General features: G+C 41.5%; 1 protein-coding gene across 1 annotated transcript in view; it reads right to left on the reverse strand.

The window, feature by feature from the left end:
• Positions 1-26,418, reverse strand: part of LOC115444451 (neurogenic locus protein delta) — a 32,781-nt gene extending 6,363 nt beyond the window's left edge. The window contains exons 1-4 of the mRNA XM_030170233.1: positions 26,100-26,418; positions 17,910-18,209; positions 7,238-7,298; positions 2,153-2,410 (exon numbers count right to left, since the gene is read on the reverse strand). Coding sequence (XP_030026093.1) covers positions 2,153-2,410; positions 7,238-7,298; positions 17,910-18,209; positions 26,100-26,147 — 667 coding nt within the window. The 5' untranslated portion in view covers positions 26,148-26,418. The remainder of the gene's footprint in view (positions 1-2,152; positions 2,411-7,237; positions 7,299-17,909; positions 18,210-26,099) is intronic.
• Between the last annotated feature and the right edge of the window lie 662 nt (positions 26,419-27,080).

The following is a 27,080-nucleotide window of genomic DNA, read 5'->3' on the forward strand; positions in this document are numbered from 1 at the left end:
TCGGAGGCTGTTCGTCGGTGGCAGCCCTGTGCGGAGCGAGAAGGCTTGCTGCGGGCCGAGCTAGTCGCTCTCTGTCTGGCGCGTTTTTTGCGGCGCCCGAGTGTGGGAACGGCGCGGCAGGTGGGGCCGACTGAGATTGTGCGCGACATCCGCCCCGGCCACCGGCACAATGCATCTCGCGCACTTTGTTTTACAACACGCATTGTGTGTACATAGCTTTAATTACCACGTTTCATGCTATGTCCGTTTGACACTCAAAAAATCTCTAGGACAACGTATGTAAATTAGATAAATACTATCATTATCTGCCTACCCTTCTAGTGTACAAACGTAATACACACAGACACTAAAATCGACCAATGCTACAGCTCACATATTATCAATTAACAAATAACTTGCACAAATCCAACCTCCTTTGTTTAACACTAAACTAGTAAAGAAAACTAACTTGTGTTTAGCAAACATTTTTCTACTGGCAAACGTATTTCCAATAATTTGTTTATACAAAATATCTAGACCACACTGGACGTTCTCACGGCACTAGCTACGGCTCAAATATTAATAGTTTGTCGCTAAATCTATGCCGTATGAATCACCGAATCTGTGTTTTCGGGTTACCATTATCTATTGGCAATGTATTTATATGTGAGATTTTTTTAAATCTATGATTTCTTGTTTATGCGAATGTAAGACATTGAAATAAAACTTTTTTATGGCGGTTTAGCTCAGTTGCCCCGTGACCATGAATGCTGCAGTATTAAAAATGTATAAGAAACCGCAATAAAATTAGGCAAATAGTTTTATTTCAATTATATATATCTCAAACAGTCCATAATTCGGATTGGATTAATGAGCGTTTGGACCGAACTATTACCAAATGTGGGAAATTACGTAACCAATGAATGCCCTCGCGATGTTTTACCCATAATTTTAACAATTACTCTAAATTGTTATACGTTTTATGAGTTCTTTAGCTTTAATTACCGAAAATAGACGGGTACATAATGTAAGAAAAATTAAGAAAAAAGATAATAAAAATTAATTAGTCATTACTAACTGATATAATGGAAAATTTATGTTATTACGTAAATGTGACAACGGTTTTGTGGGTCTGATTATTTTTAATTATTTATAAGAATTTTCTGGAATAATTCTAATATAATGTTGGCGATAGAAAATATGTAAGCCACAAAAACTATTTATAACTCATAATAGATATATTTAATTCAAATAAAATTAATTATTTAAATATCTATATCTTAATAATTGTCAACAATGGACGTCATTAAACTAATTTATTTAAAATAATCACATTACCGAGTGTGTTCATTATATTATTTTACGAGCTCGAACGATACGAAAAAAAAGTAAATTTATTATAGAGCGTGGACCGCGGAGGTCGGACAACGCCACGGGAAGTAGCTATAGCAATATAAATTACTGGCACACAGTGATGTGAGGCTAATTAAAAATACGATTTACGACCATTACGCTATGAGATAATTAGTTTTTAGTATTCGCATCGCGATGGGCTGTGTACTGATAAAAATGTATTAGGCGTTTCGCCTTATAAAACTAATTATTGACGTATTTAAAACGTTATAACGCAAATGTCATAACTTTAAATAAAAAAATGTAACATCTGTTGCTCTAAGAATAAATGTTAATTAGTTCTAGAATCATTTTTACCTGCCAGTGTTGGTAAACATCTTTAGGGAAGCGAGTTGAAATATCGCAAACGCATCGCATACGTACATTTAATGAAATTCCTTTTTTAAATTTACAATTGAAATGGAGAACTCGCGGGCGCCATCTTGCCTCATCATGGCGGAATACATGCAAGTCTTGTGCCGATCTTATGATAAAAAACATTGTCAGAACACGTCATAGAATTTGTATTACATCATTACGCGTGTGCCTATGCAAAAGGCCGTAATTATAATGTTTATGAGAGGATGTTGGGCTAAAAATTGTCATAACATTAATGAGGAAGAAGTGAATTGTGGGGCGTCCCATATTTATAAATTGTATCGGGAATTCGGGACACGTGACGTGAAAAAAGTACTAGTTAGACTTCCGGTAACATTGAAACTCGTGCGCATCATAAAGCCGCGATGAAAATATAATGGATCAACTGAAATATAGTGCTTACGTTTCGAGCAGTAATCGCCGGTCCAGCCAGCTCGGCAGACGATCTCTCCGGCCGGCGAGCAGGTGTAGTGGCCGAAGTTGTCATCTCTCGGCCTGCAGAGGACTTCGCAGCCAGAGCCGTAGTAGTGGGGGGCGCAGGTGACGCGGTACGAGATCCTGAGGTGCGGCCCGCTAGGACCACTCCACCGCTGCTCCTCTTCAATCCAGGGTCCACCGACGTCCGCTATGCTTTGCTTCGTCATCCGCGCGATTAATGTATCTGAAATATGGTGTATAATGTTAACGTCATATATTTCTAGTTGTATAACTGGGAAATTATTTATTTTTGGGAAATTATTTTCTACATTAATGTAGTATATTCTAACCTATACAGACACAAAACAAAAGTTTAAAATCAAGAGTTATGACATAAGCATTCGCGAAGCACCGAGCGGTGAAGGCGTGACGGATCCATTTAACGACTTTTGTCGTGCTTTCCGACGTTTCCATTGGAATTCATTTAATTAATAAAATAGGGGATAAAAACTTATATTTGTTTATCGCCGTGGGAAAGGGTTGGGAGAGGTAAATTGAGCTGTTAATATGGACCGTTTGACGGCCGCGTTCGACCGTGAGATTTCATTGTTCAACAGTGATTCACTGTTTTGATACGTCCGTGGCGCCGTTTGTGATTGATTAATACTTAACTACATTCTTTGTACTCGTTACTTGTAAACTAAACGAAGTAAATGGGCACAAAAACACGCTACGAGTCCGGTAGCTGGCATTGCATAACTGACGGGCAAAAAGCGCCATGTGAAAACTGTCCACGGTTAAAAAACTGCCACTCCATTCATCTGGCCCGAGGAAGCGGCCGCGGCGCAGGGCTGGCCTCATCACAATACTCGCGTAAACCGCTTCCCAAAAATAACCAACGAAATTAACAACAAGTTAAACATTAATAGACAAATGTTGAGTGACACAAAAACTGATGGGCTATGAAATAAAAACAAAACGGTTATCACGCGATGTGAAACGTATAAAACGTTTTTTTATCTGTGAGGCCGTTAACGCGCCATCCCTAGCTGAGAAATCTCAGCTTCGACCAGTTCGTGGCTTTATTTATTTCTCATCGTGTATGGCCACTTTTTATTCTTGTTGCATCGATGGATACATTCCTAAGCCGGTAATCCCGACAGATAAAATTAAACCAGACGCGAAACAAAATTAAAAGGTATGTAAAAACGATCGAACCCTACTAATTTCGTGGCGTATGGTATTCGAATGTTTTTTGTTTCGGATGTCAGAATGTCATTAAACGAGGGACACTGTATCGATGTTACAGAAATCGATAATCGAAATCGACTTGAAATGTTTGACATTCTACAAATATATAGTTGGAATAATCGTTTTATTATGCAACAGGGAGGGAACGCTAAATACGTCCGTGAAATCATAAAATGAAACGCAAGTCGAAATAAATCGATAGCGCTCGAGCGCGTTTCCGTTAGGTGCAACACAAAGCGGCGAGGCACACGCGTTTTATCTTATAGATTTATTGGGATGACTATCTTACGAGCATTGTTGAGTTGCCTTACTCAGCGCGTACGAATATTTCGAATGGTATGAATCATACAAAAATGGATATAGGCGCGACATAATTAAATCCATCATTCAACATGCACGAACACAGGTCAGTGCGGAGAGAATTAAAGTCAAGTGTGTATTAGAAAAATGACGTGGGAACCGCGCGAGTGCAATTTAGCTCAGATGTGCGCGCGAGAGTTATGGCAACTGTGCTCAGGTAGGGTTGCGACTCGCGACAGCCTTCGAATACCAACGCGTCAATATACCTTTTTGTTTCACTTTCATAACCAATATGTGAGATTGCGGCTGCGCAATGAAAACTACACGCCGCCAACCCTAAAATCCACTTAAGGGCAATTTGCGAGATTGCAAGCAGTGTCCCGTCTATGCACTTTATTCCCTATCCAGTCCGAAACCGCACAAATTACACCCATCATCCTAATTCAACGGCGTAACGATATTAAATGAAGGTGTACCCCGTCGTATCTATTAATGTAATTCCGATTCACAAATAAATAACACATTTAAAGAAGGACGAGGCGAGGCAGGCGCTGCGCCGCCACGCCGCCGCGCCGCTGCCCGGCCAACGTGTAATTACGAACCCAGAGGTCACTACAAATAAAATGAGAATGATCCCAACAGCAAACGCCGATAAACAAAAACAAAAGAAAGGGAAATAACCGATAATTTGACTCGGCTACGCTATCGGAGGCGGACGCCGGCCATTCGGGATACTGAAACGCGATTTTGGGGAAACAAGATCGGCGATCACGCGACGTTTCCGCGCCGGTGAGCGATCTGCAGGCGCCGGACGCTGACATCCATGCGGCTCGCGATCTAATTAATCGTGGGAGGTTTTCGTATGAAATCGAAACCGCGTGTCCGTCGCGCGTTGAGTTCGTCGACCGTTTTCCGCAGCTGAGGCCCGCATCATTAGTTGATGTGTCGATTTCCACTCGTCTCCATTCGGACACCTGCCTGGCCGGTCGCGTACCGGCGAGTCCGGCGACCGGTACGCCGCGCCGCTGTGGGAATCTCATCAATGGACCGCGCGCACGACGGACGCCACTCCCTTTGTTTATAAAACTGTCCACTTCTAACTGTCGAGTGGCCGAAGACGCGCGCCTCTCGCGCCCGATCAATTCGAGCGTCTCGAGTGGCCGACGCGATTTACCAATGTTATTAAAGGGCCCTCGTCAAGCGCAGGACTCCTCCGCCATTGTTAGCTGAGGAAATGAGCATTCAAGTTCCGCACGGAGAATTACGAACGTCAAGGATTGTGCAACTGACTCGTTACATTTCCAAAACGTTTGGGAAAGCCAATTAACAATAAAGTAATATAATGAAGAGAGTTCTGGGAACCGCGCACGGGGAGCGCTCCGCACGTCATGAATTGACTAATAATGCACGGCCGGTAACCAGATAATCAGCCGTCACAACATAACTGTATCGATAATCGCATCTCGGTCGTGTAATGTCAGGCGACGGAGCCGATGCAGGCGGGCCGGTAGCACGCGGGGCTCGCGGCCCGCGGGCGCTGCGGCCCACACTAATAATTGCTTCGAATCTGTTATCGACGCTTTTCACACGGTGTTTTTTCTTCTGTCCGCTTGTAAAGCCGAGTAGTGCAATAATCGTAAACGGCCCGTCCGGGCACGGCTTCATAATAAACAAAAGACAGACAAGAGACCCGGGAGTGTGCCCACCTATTATCCGCGGGGCATATGCCGTGCATCTGTCGACAGCGCTTCCTGAGAGCACCACATCGCCTGTTACATCATAAATTGAGCCTTCCGGGGCGTCTTCCGTGATTTTTTATCGAGTTCAAGCCCTACGAAGACGACGAAAGACGTAGTGTAAACTAAAAAATTCCCGGTTACCGTGCGAGGTATATTTTTTAGTATCGAGTAAGTAAACAATGCGCGCTGCGGCCCGTTAGTGCGGACCAGGTGCGCGCCGGCCCGGCCCTCGGGCGCAACACAAAAGATTTCGGTGAAGGAACGAGCGACATCCACTGAAATTGCCAGGCCATTGTTTGTTGAGCACAAGAATCTGTTTATTGGTTTCGGGCCGACTTGAGCCGTTCAATGCGGGGTGTTTATCTATGATATATTGGATGCCGGCCGTGTGTCGCACAATCGCATTCTTCTGCGAGTGTCGCGCGCATAAAAATGTAGTTTCGTTATGCGATTAGTTTCGCACAACGGTCATATTGAGGGCTGCAGCTGTCCCGGCGCGAACAGAAACGTATGTGATTTAATTAAGCATTGTGCAGTGGTCGATAGACACAAATGGCGTGCGTGTAACCTGTTATTATGCTTGATTAGATTTCTGTTGGTAACATTTCTCGGTAGTGAGACGGCGCCGCCCATCGCTCCCGCTGTATTAAAAATACCCTACCTAACCTATCGGCCGAGGACGCTAATGATTTTCGGTAAACCGGCCGCGGCGGACACACCTCGCCATATCTCTACATCTCGTAAGTAAATCACCGGCTTTTTGTTGTGTAGGAACCGGTAATTATGTCGGTCAGAGTGCATCCAGATGAAAATCTAATTAAGAGCGGGGCGTTCACGGCCGACCCGCGTCTGCTATTTTTGTTAGATGGCCGCGATCACGTAAAACATAAAATGTTTAGTGCACGACGCGAATCAACGTATTTATGAGGCGGGCGGTTACCATTTGTTCCGAATGGTGTTTTTTTCGTATGTCACGCCACTTCGCATGTACGATAAATCCGTTTACGGTTCTCGCGATGTCGACAATCGATTCGATGGCTATCGAAATTCGAACACATGTTATATTGAATTTGGTTCGACACAACGATTAATGCGCTTCGTGAGCGATCGATGTCTTAACGCACAATTTTATTACAAAGTTGCCTTTACTCATTCTGAGGGAGCCTTCGGAACTCACATAAAATTCTGCACATTACGTACCAATTTAAATGTTGAAATTAGGTAACCGAGCGTACGTGGTCGCTGCCGGTCAACGGCCACACGAATACATTAGAACATTTCTACTAAATTTTCGTCCTACAGAAGGATGAGTTTATTAGAATAGCGCACGCATTGAGACACAGCTCACGCGCGCCGCTCCGTGCTTCGAACACCAATCGGACGCACCATGGGAACATTTTTGTCTTCCACGATATGATAATATGAACATTCAAATATACATACTGTCCGTTAAACGCACGATAAACACCTAGAATTACAGTGAAACCTCAATGCGAGCGCTCGTGACGCGCGTGATATGAATTTTACATGTTTGAGACGATTTTCATGATGCCTCTTGAGCGTTTGGGTTAGGAAACAGTGGGGATGGCACCGGAAGTTTGTCTCAAAGCATTAGATACTCAAGTGTTAGTTTTTATAAATGTCAAAACTTGTACTCTAGTTTTGTTAATCTACAATATTTAGATTGAAGTGGACATTTCCGTCTGTGTTAAGATAAATATGTAATTCTGTTTGTTTACATGTTGAGCATCGACGTCAGTCAGAAACAATATGAAACTCACCGTCAGATCTCGATGTCTCGTTGGTGTCATGCCACGCTTCAACAATGAGCGAGAATGTGCCCTGGAACACGAAAAAAACACGTTACATGTCGATTACAAGTGCAGTACAAGATAACGATCAAACAAACACGATTTCAGTAGGAATCAGCCCAGACATTTTCCTGTCTCCATTGATATGAATATAGAAAGAAAGAAAATACGTTTATTGCTGTAACTCAGACTAAACATAAATTATAAGTATTAACAGTAATTAAAACAAATTATAGTAATTTAAAATACAAGGAAAAAAAATTAAAACGACAAGACTAAAAGCATAGTATGAATCATAAGATTTCTATTCTAAATGTTACTGTGACTTAAGAGAATTGAAACACACGTTCATATCATAATGAAATAAGACAAGTTTAAACGTAAGTGAACTTTAAACAAACAACCAACATTCCGCGCCACAACAATGTTAATGGTGGACGTTAAAATTAACATGATAGACAGGTGGACCCGTGACAGATGCTTGTTCCGCACTATATATAACTTCATGGGGAGGCCACATCGCCGTCCTATCGCAGGGTCCGTGTGGTCATCTTTTGTGATGATTTAGGTTATGTTGGTTGCACGATTGTCTGGTTACACCATAACGTTTCTATAAAAAACCCGACGATAGCTTACTGTTGACACAATCCTGTTGACACAGGCAGGCGAAACGGCAGTATATCGTTTATAGATTATAACTGATAACAAGGTGTCAACAGCTTTTAGGCGCCTGCGATGCTACTTATCAATGAGTTTTATGGCTCAGTTGGGTTGTTCCGGTGATGCGAAAATGTATAAAGGTTTTTAAATTTGTACGTCTCTGAGCCGGTTTGGTCTACGGTAAAATGTTTTCGAGTTTACGGTAATCGCACGAGGCATGCCTTTCCAAACTTACGTCTTCTAAATTTAAAATTGACATAACTTTTTAATAAAATGTATTCATTGATCAAATCGATATTATCAACATAATGACTTCTAATTATGGGACCACATCGTACTTTAAAGTTCAATGATAAATAAACACCAATACAGAATGAATGTTCGTATGTTAAATATTTGAATAAATATGGCCGGTTAATATAGCGTACGTACAAATTAGTCGACCGGTCTCTATGTATATGGAGACTTTTACCAATTTCATAAATTATCACAGCAACATGATGAAAGTTCACGCGCTAGTTGCGTTGAATTTTGACACTTGAATTTTATGCGGCCAGTATTTTTACTGCATTCTAAATTTGATTTTGAAAATAGAACATTACGTTTAATGTTTAATTGAGAAACATTTTTAGCATAAACGAAACAGATAAAAAAGAGGATGTGATTAGAAGGTTTAAGGACAAGGACAGACACTTGAAGACGCTTAAGACGGAAGAATCGGTGAGTGTAGAATGGTAATTATAAAGAGCGTGTCACGGGTCGGCGGCCGCTCGCAGCTGCGCCCGGCGGATATAAGGGGTCACAAGTTATACCTCGGGCCTCATCTGACCACAATGATTCAGTTTTTCCTGACAGATGTCGCCCGACGCCAATTAAGCTTGATGAATGAAAACTTAATTTGCATGCACTAACAATAGAATCATTTGCATAGCCACATAGCCACCGATACGCGCATAGACGTCGCGAACAATATTCAATGGATGGAAATCAATACTAGAAATCCGACGTTTCACAAAGCGCTATGATGCGATGCAAAAACAATCGAGCGCTTTTTTAGCCGATAGATCTCAATTAAACTTTCGTTACGATGTCGGGTTTTGACGAATTTATAATAAGTTTCGTTAAATACTTGTACAATGCGAGCGGACGTGTTATCGCCTCTTACTGAATACTAAATAGTGTAGACCGTAGAGGCACGCGCAAGCGAATGTGAACCTTAAATACCTCCGTGCAGTATTTATCAATGTTTATACAAGGATAATCGGTATAAGGAGCCAATGAGATTGTCAAAATAATGATGATCCTTTTTTGTGACTGATGTACGTTCGATCAAATATAGCAAGTCGTAGTATACGACGTATTGATTTGTTAATCGTGTATGGAGAACGCATTTCGGTCAGCTGTGGCCGGTTGTAAGTATATGCCGGTTCCCACGACAGTGACTCTCGAGGCAGCCCATAAAAAGCGGCCGACGTAAGCGTACGTGTGCAGGTAGCCTTTACAAACGTGTCGAGCTGCCAGTACCGTATACTTATATGAGTCGCACAGACTGGTTGCCTAGAGATGGCAGGCAATTAAGGAAACCGACGAGCATGTGTCCACGCTTTATACCTACCTCGCTTGTGATCGAAAATCAAAACTTTTCGGGGTTCCTATTTTGAATTTCGTTGCCGGCCAGCAGCGTCAATTACAGACCGTTCCGAATTCAAACGATATTTTTTTCTGACTTTTTATTACGTATGTAAAACACGATGTCGGAAAAGATCTCAGCGTATCGAGACGCATTAATTCCTATCCCAGAGCGATGCGTTAAATTGTATTAAGGACTTATATACCAATAGATACGGACGCGGCCCGAACGTCGGGGAATTATTTGATAATCGTTTTATGAGGGTGGCTAAAGAGGCTACTTCCATATCGGTGCCGAGTCCGACGTTATTTTGTTATTAATTAAAGAATCGAAGGATACGTGGGAACAGGCCCGTATTTTAGTGTTACTTGTTTGTAAGCGCCATGTGTTTCGGATTTGGAAGGTTCGTGACAAAAGGAAATCAGGTGAAGTGTCCCGAGCGGGCGGGCCACGTGGTCCGGACGCTATTGTGTTTATTGTTTAGTTTAATGAAGCCGGCCAGTAATCGCAACAGATGTTTGCCTTGTTTGTTTCTTTTTGTTACGACCTATTACTATACGACCTAAAAACTTTTGAAAATAGAAAAGGTAGAAACGAATTTTCTCAGCGTCCGACTGTTTTGTATTTAGAACAAGGTCGTTACAGTGCTCATCGGATTCGGTCAATACCAACGTTACAATATTGAAAGTATAAAAAAAGACATTACCATAGTTTGTTCGAGGTTCGTTTCGACACGAGAAAATATTTGGAACACAAACACCGGGGCCAGTGGATGAGTCGTGATTTCATATTTCACACTTTGCGCCAGTGTGGTAACGTCGCTTCGGACAGGTTTCTTTTTCACTTACACCCCGACAAAGCTTTCTTTGCGTCTCTATGAATCAATTGTGAACTGTCAAACCGAATCCATAAGGTCCGTTGTCAGGCTGGCATTGTCTATGCGCGTCGGATGTCGATATGTACTCAGTCCGACTTGGTCGTACAATACATCAAATTAAAAAGTTACGTCCATATCTCGGCTTAATATATTTAAATCGGTTTAATTTATTAACGCATTTAATTTTTGTTTATCTCCGTTCGGTTTTTGGCATCAGTTCGGTTCTTTGACCCCGTGACAAGATATAATTTTCGTTTTCGACGAGTCATCACGTTATTTGGCACTGGCACGTTTTTATCCAACTTATTAGTGATGTAACATTATAAACTAGTACCTAAAAAGCATGAAGTTCAAATAAAAATGTGTAACAATTTTAGTAAGAATGTTGTGCAATATACCGTGTGAACAGGAGACTTCCTGTACAAATGTTATCCTACAAAAAATCCAGGTCGACAGTTTATTGGCGACAGCATACACACGTGCATTCTGTTAGAATGTTAAGCAGTTTCATGTTAAACTCAAAGTATGGCCTGGCTGTATTACCTTTCCGAATAGAATGGTCACGAGTTACAAGCGTCCTTAATACGTAAAGTACAGTTCAAACACGGCCGGCTAATCCTCGTCGGTGTACGGCACGTCTGCGCTAGCGCACATAGATAAAAGTGAGACGTTCTTAAAGCAACGGCGACCTCGCGGCCTATGAACCTGACGTTCCAAATTCAAATTTGTTTAACGAGAGAACCTTTTGTTTGAATTCTGAAATGGAATGCGTTCGAAAATTAAAAAAGAATATAACGCTGTCATAAATCATTTGGATTTGTGATAAAAGAGTTTTGGAAGCATTCCAACTGAACTTGTGAAGATTTATGGCTTTATACTTAACATCTGATATACTTAATGTGGAAATTTATAAACATTAATGTTTTGGTTTTCAATTACCGTTGTTGGTTATACATTCAGTTATAACTCACATTGGAAATCGCATGTGCATTATTTATACTAAAGTATCGTTAAAAGACAGCATTATAGACACCAATCATTTAATAAAACTTATAAATGCCTACTTCAGAATCGTATAATTTCAACATAAGTCGTCAAACTTATAAAAAATGTTGAATAAAGCAGAAACAACACATTTTTTTACTCTTCGCAAGCGTCAATTAATACTTTGTGGTGCAGTTCCGAAATAATGTTTATCCAATTAATGCTTTAAACATTTTCACACGCCAATCATACGTAATAACCATCAAATTGATGCTATAATAAAGTTTTGTGACGTGAAAGTGAATAAAGGTGACCACGGAACAAATGTGGTTAAGGAAATACGCAAAAAGGGATCGACGCTTTCACTCGATCTAAACGGAGCCTTATTTATTTGCGATTATGTTTTAGTTTAGAATGTTAATATGCACACATTTAACTTTGAAGTAATTATAATTTGAAAAGAATCAACGTAAAAATTAGCAAGCAACATATAGTAAAACCGCATTCTCATTTATGAATACATTTAGTTGGACATCAAAACAAGCTTGTACATGAGAATAACGGTGACGGACAGTAAAATTCTTAAGATAATTAGATAGCTCCAAATTGACTCCTAGCTCCGCCTTCAGAACATTATGAAAGGATTAATTACCCACAACGAGTTACCGAGAAACATTAAAAACGTTGAAACACGAGTGGGCCATGTCTTAACAGACGTATGTGACGATTTACGAAACGCTAGAAAAACATTATGAAGTGGTAACAAGTTTTTATAACGACCGGTCCGCTTGCGTCGCCGGGCTGGACATTAACAATTTATTGCACTCAATTACGATCATCGCGAAACAAAAAGCACACGAAAAAGGCATTCGGGACTCTCGGCGGGCCGATGTGAAAAACGAAGGTGGTTTTAATTTTCACATGGAACCGACCGACGACGGCGCACCAGGAATTCCAAAAATGAAAATGTCGGCCATAAACAACGGAACGATTTGAATGAAGCATTAAGGAATTAAAAAAATAAACATCGATTTAACAAATTTCGTAGAGGTGCCCGGCCGGGCTGTGGATCTGATAAGCGCTGAGAAGGGTACGTTGAAACCGAAACCCGACTAAAAACAAACAATCTCGTGATCAGTTCATCCGGATTTTATTAGAAAATGACGCGAACAGTCCTCCCGTACATGTTTCGACGTGATTCGTTTATTTGATATTTATCTGTTTTTTATTTAATCCACTTTGCATACCTGATCCGTGAAACTAGGCGGCAACGTGATGAGTAATATCGTCTATAATAGAAAAATTGACTGTTTATATTCCAAACACGGAAATTGGATGGAAATGTATTTCGTACAAACACAAGTGTATGAGAACGTCCGCCGCGACAGAGATGTTGCTCGTGGGTGATCCAGCTGACAAATACAAAACACTCAGTCATTCTAATATGCCAGTTTCGCTGGCGGTGGTTCCCAGCCTATGATCGGCCTTTGACACGTCCATAAATTCGTCGAGGTAATTGTACGTACGTAAGTGTCGGCGCTCCTCCCATACTAAATAATGTCGACGATTTATTCGCGAGGTTGCGGATACGAGCGGAGCATGTGAGCCGCTCGCACAGCGACGCACGGTTCCTAGAAGCGGGGCGCGTGTGATGAATAAACTTAGGAACGCTAGGAATTTCTTCATTGCAGATTTGAGGGCTCGTCGCGCCCTGCGATCACACGTGAAAACGGTCCGGCGGCGTCGCGCACCAATAAAAATGGAACGGTTCCACCAATACCGATGAGGAATTTAATTTTGGAACGCGACCAGAACGGGTCATTCTTAATTCAAATTTGAATTTTGATTGACACACACCAATTACTTTTTTAATCCGAGTATTTTGATCCGTAGACAAAAAAACCTATGCGCGAGCTAATCATATTTCGGCCAGCACTATAAATCGGGCTCTTTGAACAATTTTATTATCGGCCGTAAATGTTACAGAGACGCTGTTAAAATGTCAGAACTTGACCGTAAACGACCGTCCAGTTGAAAAAGCAGTGTTTTCTTTGCACTCGACGCACCTCGAGACTGTAATAACAAGCAGAGCGAATTTTATTGTCTATTGACGGGCTGATTAGCTTATTTTCTCTATCTTCTCGTCGATGACTGGACAGTATGAGCGTGTTCTAGTGTTATTTTAACACTCAAAGTGATTGTTACATTATGTTATTGTTCGGGTTAGTTTATTTAGGCGGATTAAGTAGAAGCCCCGCGCCGGTTAATTGATAGGTTGCTGAATACCTGTGCACTGGCTCCGAACAATGCAACCCGAGTAATTATACACGCTCCGATTGTTTAAATTTGAAACTTATGAAATCGCGTTACAAGTTGTATTGTAATGGCGCATATCGTTCGCTCACCGACTACTTTTACGTGGAATTTCATTCGCGATGCTTTTTTCTTTAATTGCCGCTCGTCGGAAAGGAGAGAGATAAAAGACGGCGTAGAAGAGGGTACAACATCGGCGAGGCATTCCTTAGCTTCGGTGGACTTTATTAAAAGAAGCGGATGTGGGGGTAAGTATTTTAAGAGGATACCGGCGCGAGCGGATTGAAATAAAGGAAATTATTAAGAGCACTCTCGGCATAAAAACTCGGTAGACGGAAGCTGCGCCGTCTATGGTTCACAAAGCGTCCGACGGTACGTATCGCGTTACATTATGTAGCAATAAGTCGACGATCCGTGCGAAGGTTTTACGCGTTTTCGATGTGGAAACTTATATAACGCGCGATCGCCGGCCGAATAACAATGCGGGCCGAGTAACCGATTACGATTCTAACGTAATTATTTACCATTTGAGCCTCCAGTTTCGGTGTCGGTGTGGGTTTACGCGAGTACCCGCGACGCGCTGCGGATCGTTAATTACTTTCTAATGTTGATGCGCCGCTATTGCACGCAAGAACTGACAGAGTTCACACGCGACAATGGATATGGAACTATGGAACGTCGCTGTGGCGGTCGACGCCGCACCCGCACCGTGCATTACCGTACTATTGTTTTGAAATTCGAATCCCGTGTGACGTCACCGCCGCCACGTTACTTTCCGCGAACCCAACACCTGTACTTTTTAATTTTTCCAAAATGGAACGCGGAATTCGTATGTCGCCAGCGCGCGGGCCCGCGCAAGGAGACCACATACTTTCATTCGAACGCCACAACCTATTTAGAGCGTGAAACTATTTACGAAACATGCAAAATAACTAACAATCTCTAGAATTAGTTACGCCGTTGCTTAGTCTACTTGTTCCACAATAAAGACGCGTGTTTCTTCACTTAACGACACAAATGCATTAATCAAACGGCCACTGAGCTTTTTGTGTACTCGGCACTAGTAGTTTATGTTAACGAGATCCCTTTACTCGGCTACCTTTCAACTTTAAAAATCTTAGTCATGTGATCGCGTTCAGATAAACATCTTTATTTTAATAAACGTCTTGAAGACGGAAGCGATACATTTAGTTTCTTTTAGTTGATGATGGAAAATGATATTGTTGTAGATATTAAATAGGTTTTATCGTACATTCCATGCGAGTAACATTGTGTTTAATTACATACGATTTCATTTGTCCGACGAAAGGGGAAGATTAGCCACAATGATGAGCTTCTCTCAACGCTCCGTTGACCACGTAAAAATACATAAACATGGCTGCGACCAGCGTTTGTGACTTCATTAACCTTAATTAAGTAAAAAGACGAAGATTTTTCTTAACGTCCCACGGTAAAACATAACTGGATTAATTTCTTTCGTGTTCTAGATAAAAATGGCGGTGAAAAAATACACTTTCCGCCGACAGTTTCATGATTATAATTTTATATATGAAACGCTATTTACTCAAGGCAATGGCCTTTGCTTTTTGTTGCTAGCAAATTAAATTGGTTTCTTTAACTTATTAGCGATATCCACAATCTTGATCGTAAGTAGAAAATTATTTTGTACCTATAGTTTTTTAACACGTTTCAATGGGTTCTAAATTCAAATTAATAAAAAGCAAACTGGCATCAACAAGAAAAAAAAGATTAACATTGCTGTGTTGGCAATATATTAAAATAATTTGTTAATTTTATTTGAAAAAGAAGAAATTGCTAATCAAATAAGGCTATTCAAGTTAGTATTAAGTTTGTAGGAGTGGGTTAGGGCGCATTTTTTGTGGCCGAGCCCATCGCCTGACCTTCGTAAGCCTTGTGGGAAAGTGACTTGCTTAAATTATTTTGAGGCTTTATTGTATTGGTTTACATTGTTTGCGTTACTGTGCTGCTTGTTAAAGTCATTAGTCGCACTTTTATTTTATGGCGTGTTACTTTTCTTATGTTATTTAATATTCAAATTAATTCACACGAAAAATATTTAATACCTACGTTTAATCGGTCTTTGACATTTATAAGCTATACATCAAAATTACTGAAATGTACATAATCTTTTCGACATTCATGAATAAAGTGTTGGAACCGATGTTGGACACTCAACATTACCCAACATTAGATTCGCTATTGATTTCTGTAATTGCCTAACAATAGCCGTCGAAAGAGATAACTAAACAATGGTGTCGATGAGTAACATCACGCAATACGGATCTATAGGCTTAATCCATAAAAAGTATAGTTCACGGTCATCATTATGAGGCGCTTGGGCATGCGCGGAAACACACTCTGACATTTGCACTAAAGCAGGTGCTACGATGTTGCATAAGAATTTTAAAAACGTATAACGGATCTTAGGGTTGAATGGGTCCGTTCATAAATACAACCCCAACGTTAAGGGTTTTTGACCTCTTGCGTAACGGGATTTTAAGTCTAAATTACGTGTGTACGCGCCTTAATAATAACTGACACTATCTCATTCTCATTACACGTGTAAAGCGAACCTTAAAGCCATTACAATAGCTTACAAACACAAATTGTTTAACAGTGAAATAAATGAAGTACCGCCGAGACGGAATACAAATGAGATTACATTCGAGTGAGCCATCTTTAACTGATACTTTTTATACTGTTACAAGTAATTTCAGTTGGATGTTACAAAATTAATATGCTCATGACCCATTATCGCCGGGGGCATCTAGCACCGATTTATTTCGTCGGAGATCTGATAATGTTCGGATGCGTTTACGTTTTATGTTACGGGGTTGAGTTACAGCATCAGCCGAAAGGCGTCGAGTTACAAAATATTATCCCCGATGACGGCTAGATGAGTGTATTAAACTCACAAATTCAATACTGGCTACCATTCGTTCACTGCACGACTAGTTTTGTAACTGGCTGACAGATGACCTAATTTAAGAAAAAAACGAAACCATAAAGGTTTTATGTTGTCTAAATGCAGCGTGCAAACGGCGCATGTCTTGAGGACTTTAGAATGTCGCGGCATATGATCGTAGCATATGGGAACTGAACCCGATCGTGTCAAACGGCATATGACGTAAACCCGACAGCGCTGGCTGGCGAGGGCTTAAAACTGTCACTCACGAAACACTTCATTCCGCATCGCTTTCGCTCAATTGATCGCATGTCAACACATGTCTCGGCAATAGAGAGCTCTATGTGAATTTAAACAGGAAGTTTCAATTTAGCGCCAATTCATACGGAATGATAGTGCCAGTTGCCGGACGCGCATCCATCGGCCAAAAAAAAGTTTTAAATTTCGTCTATGGGCGATCTGCGCGGGCCGGCGCGGCGGGCCCGGTACCTGGCCGAATCGTTCTCTCCAGATGGTGCGGGCTTGTGCAAGCGGGCTTAGGAGCGTATGTTTGCTCAAACATTACGAGACGGTACGACATTTGAAGCAGGCCGCTAAACAAAATACAAACAGCACTCGAAACTTGTGTCCACACGGGGCCGTGTACACCGCGCCCGACGCTCGAGCGAAACAACCGTAACTAAGTTCCAATTAAGACGTCCGTTATCCTTGGAATCGAGATAGATCTGAGCGCAATCTGTAAATAAATAACCTGTAATTACAATATTGAATCACGATCCGGCCTCTACGCTCTAATCGTGTGAAGATGGGAACGCGGCGACGAAGGCTGCGCTCGCGCACACTACGTCGTAATTAATTAAAAATGAACCATTCAACGATGTAATCGTCCCACGCGCTCGCTCGTTAAACCATCAACTGTTCTTATCGTCATCGCTTCTGTCAAATTTGAATATTGAATCCCTTAATTTCTTTTTTACTATTAGGTACGAATAAGGGCCGCGCGGCGTGCCCACCGGCGCACAGTCCCACCGGCCACTACTCGCGTGGATTATTGGAATTTGAACTCTCGCATCGGCACTGATTTATTGATGCTGCGCCGCTACTTAATGCTTCTTTTACGATGTATTGATTTTACTGTTGCCTAGGATATTAATGAGGTGTTGTTTTGTTTGTGAAACGTCAGGATTGTGTTTGTGACCCCAGCGGCGACGAGGAGTAATCAGTTATGATTATAATATGAACACTTGCTTACCGGCCAGGTGAAGTCGAAGGGGAACACGATGGGATTGCTGAATCCCTCAACGTTCAGGTTGGGCACGTCGAGCGAGTTGCCGCCGAGGACCGGCGTGGTCATGTCCCCGAAGGTGCACGGGGACGTGGTGTCGATGTTAGCTTGATAAATCTTGAGGCACACGCGGAATTTAGTCCTGCACGGCGCCAAACACGGCGCGTCACTATTTGAGGAACCATCACAGCACTGGCCACTATTTAACCTACCCAACGAGTTCGTGAAACTTTTTATCCTAAGTTCGAAGGAACCAGACGTCAGCACCTGGAAGAGAAAAAGAACATTTTAGAACAGAGAATTTAAATTAATATACCTATTCTATTGAGTTAACAACGTAATACATAGAAAGAAAAAAGATAATTCTCAATTTAAAAACATAAATATAGTGCCAACATAATAATATTAAGTGACAATATATCAGGATCATTTTGACAGTACAGCTTTCGTTCCCCGAGATCAGTCCCTATTTGCACAACTGGCCATGTTCCATTGACTGAGTAACGGTTTTACTGGACTGTCGCGTATAGGGGTCGCAGCACCCCTTACCTGAACAGTGCCAACGTAATCAACGCGGCCATTTGTTTAACTTAGCGGGAGACCAATATTACCACATTTAAAACAAAAGTTTTTGTATAGTTACTTAATTAATTTAGGGTCATTTAAGAAAAACCTAAATATTTTTAAGATTACGTATTATTATAATGTAGTCATTTTGAATAAGTTAATATAAAATAATATTTAAAAACAGAAAACGTCACAATAATCCAATTTCAATTTCCGATTAAAACACATTATTTCAAAATTCGAACACCATCCGATTCACTATTGCCACCCGTATTGACAGTAAGGAGGACGAACTCGACGCTTTGTTGACGTCAAAAATGACAACGTCATTTTTCTCAGTCAATCGCACTGTCAAATATCGACGACCCCCGCTTGGTTTTAAACGATGCCCATACTACTGTTCCGTAAAAAACGTGATATTTTCGACTCAGTTGATAGATCGACATTCGTGTTGAATTCCCTTGCGTTTTTTTATAGTTTTATGAATAATAATAACTGGTTTTTGTTGCCCTCCAGGGTGTGCAACCCTTACGTTAATGAAATGTGCAGTTGGCACCGCTGGGGTCAGTAGACAGTACATATTCCACTGCATTTCAATGTCGAAATAATTTTTATAAGTTTCTATGGGTTCGGAAGGATGTGGTGAGTAGAAGTTCTGCTAAGGGCTTGCAGGAAACAAATATTTTGTATATTAATGTAAGCGAAGGTATACTTTAGCGATAGCAAATACAATTTATTATTTAAATAACGACATTCTCAATTTCTATTCTGCGTATGTCTTACGTCTTTAGATAAAATAATCATTTCCTGCCTATATTCGAACTAATTGATTATTTATTTAGTGGAGTGTACAACAATAAATTACTATCATAAAAGTTTACAATGGCTCTCATTAAAAACTATCGTGACTTGAATTCTAAACTTATTATGGATGACTTATTATTTCACGTATGCCGAGTGATGTGCGGATAATTTCTGTTTTATATAATCATGCGTCATTCTGGTTCGTCAGTCAGGTTTGACGGAGCAATAATTACTTGTTTCGTACCTAGTTTTACAAACCGTACATTTACGACCAAGTAACGATCCTGATGGGCTATTTGATAGTTTTATTAGATAGTTACTGTACAATAAAGTTAAGAGTTTACATTTACGAATTCCATTAGGATGCATTCCCACGCGGCGAGGGTATTATCGTCGAAATCTGTCAAATGTGAAAGTATGGGAACAATGATCCATTCAAATCATGTTATCTTGAGATAACACACGGGACGTCAGAATCCTACCACCGTTTATATTGTGGTAAAAAAATACACCAGATTTCAACCGACTTCCTGCCGACAACCGGGGGTTGGAAACGCGAAAAACAATTGCCGTCTCGCTCAGATCATATGCAAATGAAAGGGACGGCGAGCGATATCACTTCACACATGCACGTGGTCGTCAGGTACGAGCGGAACTGGAAAAAAATGGAGCAAAAAATATACGCACCACTCCAAACATCCCCTTTTTTGATGCGTTGTTTATGAAACGAGTTATAGTAGCACCGATTTTGATCGATTGCGGCTTACTGCTCTGTATTGTTTATGGTTTAATAAATATGTCCGACTTTTAATTATAACTAACCTACATGCGTCTTGATTAACGATATTGAACAGTCCAGTGGTGAAATAGTTACCTCTAGGGCTTCCGTTGACAAAATTTATTTACAAATTTAATAAAATCAATTACTGGTAGCATAATATTTTAATGTCAATCCATTGGCTATATTTGTCAATTCGTAGTAAATTATGGGAAGTTAAAAATGTTGCCTTCAAAACAAACGGGATGCGAGCGCTCGGCCGTGCCTCAGGCGGCTACAGACTAACAATTAAATAATACTTAGCCGACTACCGAATAAGTTGTGTTTTATTATGTCTGCGGGCGGATTTGACGCCGCGACCGGCTGATTGATGTGGTCCAATCTTATTTAACTTTAAAGCTTTACGACCTCATTGTCATTGCCTCTAATTAGAGTATAAAAAAATAATAAAACAAACTTATCATAGTCGTTCAAATTCCGAATCCTAAATTCAATGCTGGCTCTTGTTTATGTTTGTAGATGGGTAATTAAAAAGAAGTTATTATAGTTTGAAATTAGAATGTTTAAAAAGAAACTCGAGCGTTTTCGTTAAAGTATGTTATAACGTAACTCACTGGCAGTTTATCTTTTAGATAATTTTATTTACACTTCGTGTGTTGCTAACATTATGATTGTAATATAGTGGGATAATTCGTAAGATTGTGTCGGTGATTGTAACCATCTTTCATTGTACGTCAGTAATCAATTACTTGTGTGCCTAATTTATTTAACATACAACTTCACGTTTAATGCATTCGACGTTACGAGTCGTGAACATCAAAATTCTTTTTTTTTACACGTTGAAAGGAAAGTAACACTGGCATGTAACATTAATTGCGCCGGCTCGAGCTTCAACTAAACCATCCAAATTGATTTAAATACCTAATCGACGGTCTCGCAATACCATTTCAGTTAATATATTGAGTGTACTTTATTATCTTGAATTGCATAAAAATCTCAATCCAGACTTATTTTTATGTGAATTGCCGTGTCAAAATGATACATGGAAAAAAACATTAAGCCGATCAAATCTTGCAGGCGGTCACGGTTGATATGCCCCCGTCACTTGCAGCTAGGGCCGAAGATAATAAGGGAGTAATAATGTGAACTCCATTGTATGTAAGCGAACAGAGTAAACACTCGTCGAAGCAGGTTGAGCGTAGTCTAAAAATAACACAAATAATGAAACACAGGGGAATGTTTTTCATCTCTCCCGTTATACACACGCGAAATGTGTTAAAATAAACATCCAAACAGAGTCTTATTATAGCGCGACGTTGTGGCCAGTGCATCAATTCGCAATTCCAAATTTAAATTTAGAATCGTCCTGAACGATTTTTTTTTCTATTATATGGCGCGCGTTTAGTACACATGCGGAGACGTTCCGTTTCACGAAGAATGCCCTGTCGTACTAATTTTAGTGAACGCTATTATTGTTATTAAAATCTTCTTTAACAGCTGATGGATAGTAATTAATAACAGATTTCTTAGACGCATCTTTGAATAGTTTTAATGTTCGTCATTGTGAAGAAGGAGAATTGCGTCTTTCACAAAAGGGTGTTCCGTTTCACAGAATCTCTTTAGAGACCAAATAAAAGGACTTAGCGGGCAAAATAACGTTCGCGCGCGACAAAAGTTGCGATTCTCTTTTGTTAATTTCTCTGGCAGCTGCGCTGACACAAAAGAGACTTACCGAGACTTTTAATAATAAATTTTGATATTTATTATGCGAGAGCTTGATTTGCAGTCAAGGCAGATAGGTAATCTAAAAACGGTCTTATCCTGGAATTTGAAATTAATGGAGAATCATGAGTTTGCAACGTAATAGGGCCTGCAGATTGCCCGGAACGTATATGGAAAGCGCATAATAAGGCATTTTGCGGTTATTTAAGTGTGTTGCACAAGGGAATTGAGATTTCGTGCGTCGGTGCGCGGAGCGCTATGATCTGACGAGTCGTTTTCCTCTCTCGTATCGTAAACCAGATCTTCTTGCTTCAATTGTTATTGGGATTATACGTGTAAACCACTCGCCGGGATGATTGTGTACGTTACATTAATGTTTCTTTTCGATTATCTTTCAAGCTGTCAGTGAATTTAAAATGCAATGTTTCTTAACAGTTGTGTATGTAATACCGGTATTCAACGCTAATACACCGCTAATCGCCTATTGTATCGCAATTTCAATAAGCAAACGTATTAAGAAGCGTCAAATAACTTTTTAATTTGACGCCCTCGCGCTCATTTAACACTTCAAATATTCATACCGTCGACCTTAACTTTCAGCCCACGTTTGTTAGAACTTAGACTCATCTCTCCGCTATGCCTTTGCAGTTGTGCAACGCAGTGATACCAACATGACACATTTACCCATTTAGGAATTCAATAATTTGCACTGCCACTAAACAATGGAACCTTAAATTAGAAGGTTACTGGCTGAGTTACGCGGCATCCGATAAATTTCGAAATTCGAACGAGCGAATACTTACTGAGATTGGCTGGTAGATGAGTTTAGATGGTTGGTATTACGGACGTGTTTTATGTACCTTATTCATGAACTAAGCGCTAAATTAACTATGCCGTTTACGATTGCAGTTTATAGTACGTAATAAAAGTTATAAAAGTGAGTAAATAATATTCATTAAAGTTCGTAAAACATAAATTTCGTTTATAGAAAACAAACACACAATAGGAAGTTACGAACTTACTAATAATATCAATAAAGTTTCCCCCGTTTTTTCGCTAAAAATAAGGGGGAAATGTAATTGATCATTTGGTTGACAAACACGTTCCTAAATCTAAACGATTACGCGCGTTCAACACACAATGAGACGAATTTAAATTTTCACATAGTTAAGCGTTTAAAAAGGCAACGATTATACACATTTCATACATAATTGGGACGGTTCACATAGAACAAAACCCATTTTGGACAATGAACAAGAATTATAACAGTTTCACATATTTAAATGGTTATTTTCGTCATGTATAGGATTTATTGTACGCCATTGTGGAAATGTGATTGTATTTCGGTTTGATTTTCGGACATTAAAGTAATTGTTGGGAAAGTGCTTAACAAACGCAAATTGGTATGAAAATGTACTAAACGTTTCTCAAGGGATTGTTATGTTGGCAACGTTTTTGCGTACAAATGAGATTCCTTTCATGTCTTTTATTTAGTAAAAAGGAGGTTTGAAAATGACAAGACTACGTTTTTTGTCTGTATAATTTTATTATTACGTATTCATTGGACCGTGAACTGGTGGCTTTCTCATAATACCTACATAGAAACTGTATTGCTAACTTAATAAAATTTTACATAAAAGCCTCATAGCGAAATAGTCATTCATTTGTCACACTAAAACGTCAATAAGCATTTTAATATGACGATTGCGACTATAAAACTGGCCATTAAAAGTGCCAGTTAACTTGGACGACGACCTCGTCTCTGAACTTTAAATCATCATGGAGGCAATTAGAATTCGTGTGCTCGCGGCTCGTGTAAATTATGAAAAAAGCAGATGGTTGGTGTTCTTAAGAGTTGCCATTAATATGGCCGCACCTGCTGGGGAGCTATGTGGGACGCGTGTAGGGTTGCCAGCCACGGCTCGCTCGCAACCATGGTAATAATGTTGACAACTTTTATGAGCAATTCTGAACGGATTTCCACCTGGCTATGGTTAATTTATGCATTTAGAATGATAAGTGGACGGTTTTAAACAATTTTGTGTTGTAAATGACTGAGTTTGCTAAACATTTAACTGCGAGAATGCCAATTGCGCGAATGTAACGGTAACCCTATTTTACGAGTGCAAGCGCAATACAGTTCGCCACACACCGACGCGAACACACCTAAAATTGTAATATATCGATTATATCACATTGTAACGCAATCATACACGCACAAGTTACGTTCCGTGCGGGCTATGACATGCTATGTCCTAGATATGCGACAGGTAGACGCCGCAACCAACAAACGCTGGTCTACAATGTCTTGTGAAAACATTATTCCCGTATATGGCGCGAATGAGGATGCAATTACTTTTAATAGACTTTATCCTCTCGATAATTTCTCGATGCAAACAAAAGCAACCTTCGTTCTTATTTGAAATTGGAAATTATAGCTTGCGGTTTTCGGGTGAACGTGTTTCCGATGTTGTTTCCTATCAGACGGTCGAGCGATCACGCGATTTTAAATTTCGAACGATTCGATCACACTGCACGTGGGGAAGATTATAAAGAATACACGCAGTACGAACCGATCGGATGCATTAGTTATAAAGAGAGAAGTTGACTCTGACAATTACATCAATGCTGGTTAGTCGTCACGTAGACGCGACCGGGGGCGAGATAAACCAGTCCGGTGCGGTGGTGCGCAAAATACCGTTTTTTTATGAAACAACGCGACTTCATTCATAATGTATTATAGCGCCTTGAAAACTCACTCGCACGCACACATGCACATATCTATAAATAAATATAGATACATACGCAAGTGTGAGAAGCGATGCGCGGACCCACACTATTTAATTAAACCCGCCCGGAGTGACCGGCGCAAACAATAAAACAGGCTTGCTTTAATAATAAAAAGTGCATGAACATCACACGGATGGAGCCGGGACGATGATCGATTCCCGTTCTCTAGTGGACCAGTTTTATAATTCGCGAGCAGTGAGCACCATGTGAAATGAAACCGTGTTTGTGATTAACGGTACGCGCGCGGTTTGTCCGCGTATAATAACCATTTGCGCAGGCGCATACATTGGGGAAATGTTCCCTCGTGTACCGCGACTCGCGACACCGCTGAACAATGTGGGAGAACAAAAAGTCACCCGCCCGGAGTATCGATTTTTTATCGCGCCCTGACATTTAGTTAGGGTTTGTAACAGTCATTTACGTTACCCAGTTAGGCAGAGATGGTTTGTTAGGAAAATGCACCGTAGCGTACACAAGAACAATCAACCAAGAAAATATCGAGCGCCGAGTCGTGTGTGAATCGACGTTAAGATAAATAGTATGAGCTTTCGTGTTTGTTTTGCTTTTGAAACGTTACTTTGTACAGATATAAACATGTACAATTATGGACAGGCGTTCGTGGAGGATCCAGTTGATTGATTGATTCTATACTTTTAGCTTAATGAGACGACTCACTGAAACTATTCAGTGTAAATGCACTTCGATAGTTTTGGTCATAAATGGCGTGAGAACATGAAATCCGGTGAGTTTATATTACGTCTAGGGGACGAGACCTACCATAGGGCAAATAACCTTGACCGGTTCATAGGGCGATGACCTATTACTGTGGCATTTGTCTTGTGTGATTTTACTGGTTCTCATCGATAGCGTGTTGTGATGGTGCCGGACGGTCCGATCGGCGATCAGCCGCGGTCAACACACGGGGCCGAGGGTTCCGCCGCGTGAACTAGAACGGACCACTAACCCTGCCCGAAATATCGCGCTGCTTGTGACACTTGTCTGGAAGAGTTATTCCCGGCGGCGGGCGCGAGCGGCGGCTCCTCGCGCGGGCTCCGAGTCGTAGCCGCCGAGAAGCCTCGGAATGCATCTAATTTTAAAACGAAGAGGCTCGCGACCCGGCTGACCCCGAGCGGCGGTCGCATTAAAACCTGAACTTTCTTTATAACTATGTTTGCTCGGTAAACGTATCGAACGCTGAACGCACACAGCGGCGCGGCGACTCCGCGCGGAGCCGAGGCGGTGCGGCGCTCCGGCCGGTCACGACTCGCGCCCGCTCACCTACACCCTCGCTCCCGACTATCCAGGACGATCTGCCGGCCCGCGAGCACTCGTGGGAAAGTGAGTGTCGCGACCCGCGCGGGTCGGCCTCGCGCCTCGGGCGCCGCACACTGCCTTGTTTATGTGAAACGTCGCCAACTACGTGTTTTCGACTGGATTACGCCGATGCGAAACGTAAACAAACGGGGATTCGCGGTTTTGAGTGTCGGTGTCTGTACCTGGGGCAGAAACCCTAGCAGGGCGACGAGCACCGCGGGGGCGCGCATGCTGGCGCGTCCGGGCTGCCGGCGCCGGGGCACACGCGTCGGCTCTAGGCCCGACGGTCGTCAGCACTCGGCGAAGAAAGATCCGCAGTAATCCATCACTCGCACAAATGCACTGAGCGTTTCACTGCAAGTCACACAGCACAAGATATCGAGATGTCACTGGTCGCTCATCGGCTGCGGCGAACCGGTCGCGGGATCGTGCACTACGTTCGAAACGCGCGCGTCGCGTGTGGCGGCGTACGGCCGTAATAACGTGTGTTCGCGGCGGCGCGTGACGACAGACTGAAGGCGGGCGACGGCCGCGGTGCGGGCAGCGCGCACCTGGCGCCGGGCGCGGCGGGCGCCGAGAGATGGCGCTGCGCGGCGCATCTGCCCGTCCGCGCCCCGCCCCGCAGCCGCCGCACGCCCGCCCGTCGCCGGCCGCGCCAGCCGCGTCAGCCAAGCAGAAAATACACGGAAAACAGCCGTGTTCTGTGCGCGAACACGTGCCCATGTGTAAAAACTTCGAAGAAGAACACACTTCTCTACAGTTTCATTGTAACAATGTCGACGCATTTCTGTGCAATACTCCAACGAAAAAATATTCTATTTTTAAACTATGGTCGTCTTAAAAGTTCATTGATAATGTCTTCTTGTCCCATTTAAACTGTTTGTTTATAATTATTACTTTGTAAAGAGCACGCGCGTAACACTCAAGTAATGCTGTTTTTATACGAAGGAAATTGTACCTAATGATAGTTCACCTTAAGTATAATAAATCCATAGAGCATAATAAACCCTGTAATTTCCAAACCACCGTTCATTCACAGTGGCGGATTTCCCTCAATCTCAGCCGCTACGATATTTCAATAGACGCAAACTATCGCCGCGGGGTTACAATAAATAAACATAAATTAATTCGCTAATACAATAATTTGGCATTAAGGAAACAGG

Source organism: Manduca sexta, chromosome 6 (assembly GCF_014839805.1).
Source record: "Manduca sexta isolate Smith_Timp_Sample1 chromosome 6, JHU_Msex_v1.0, whole genome shotgun sequence".
Classification (NCBI taxonomy): Eukaryota; Metazoa; Arthropoda; class Insecta; order Lepidoptera; family Sphingidae; genus Manduca; species Manduca sexta.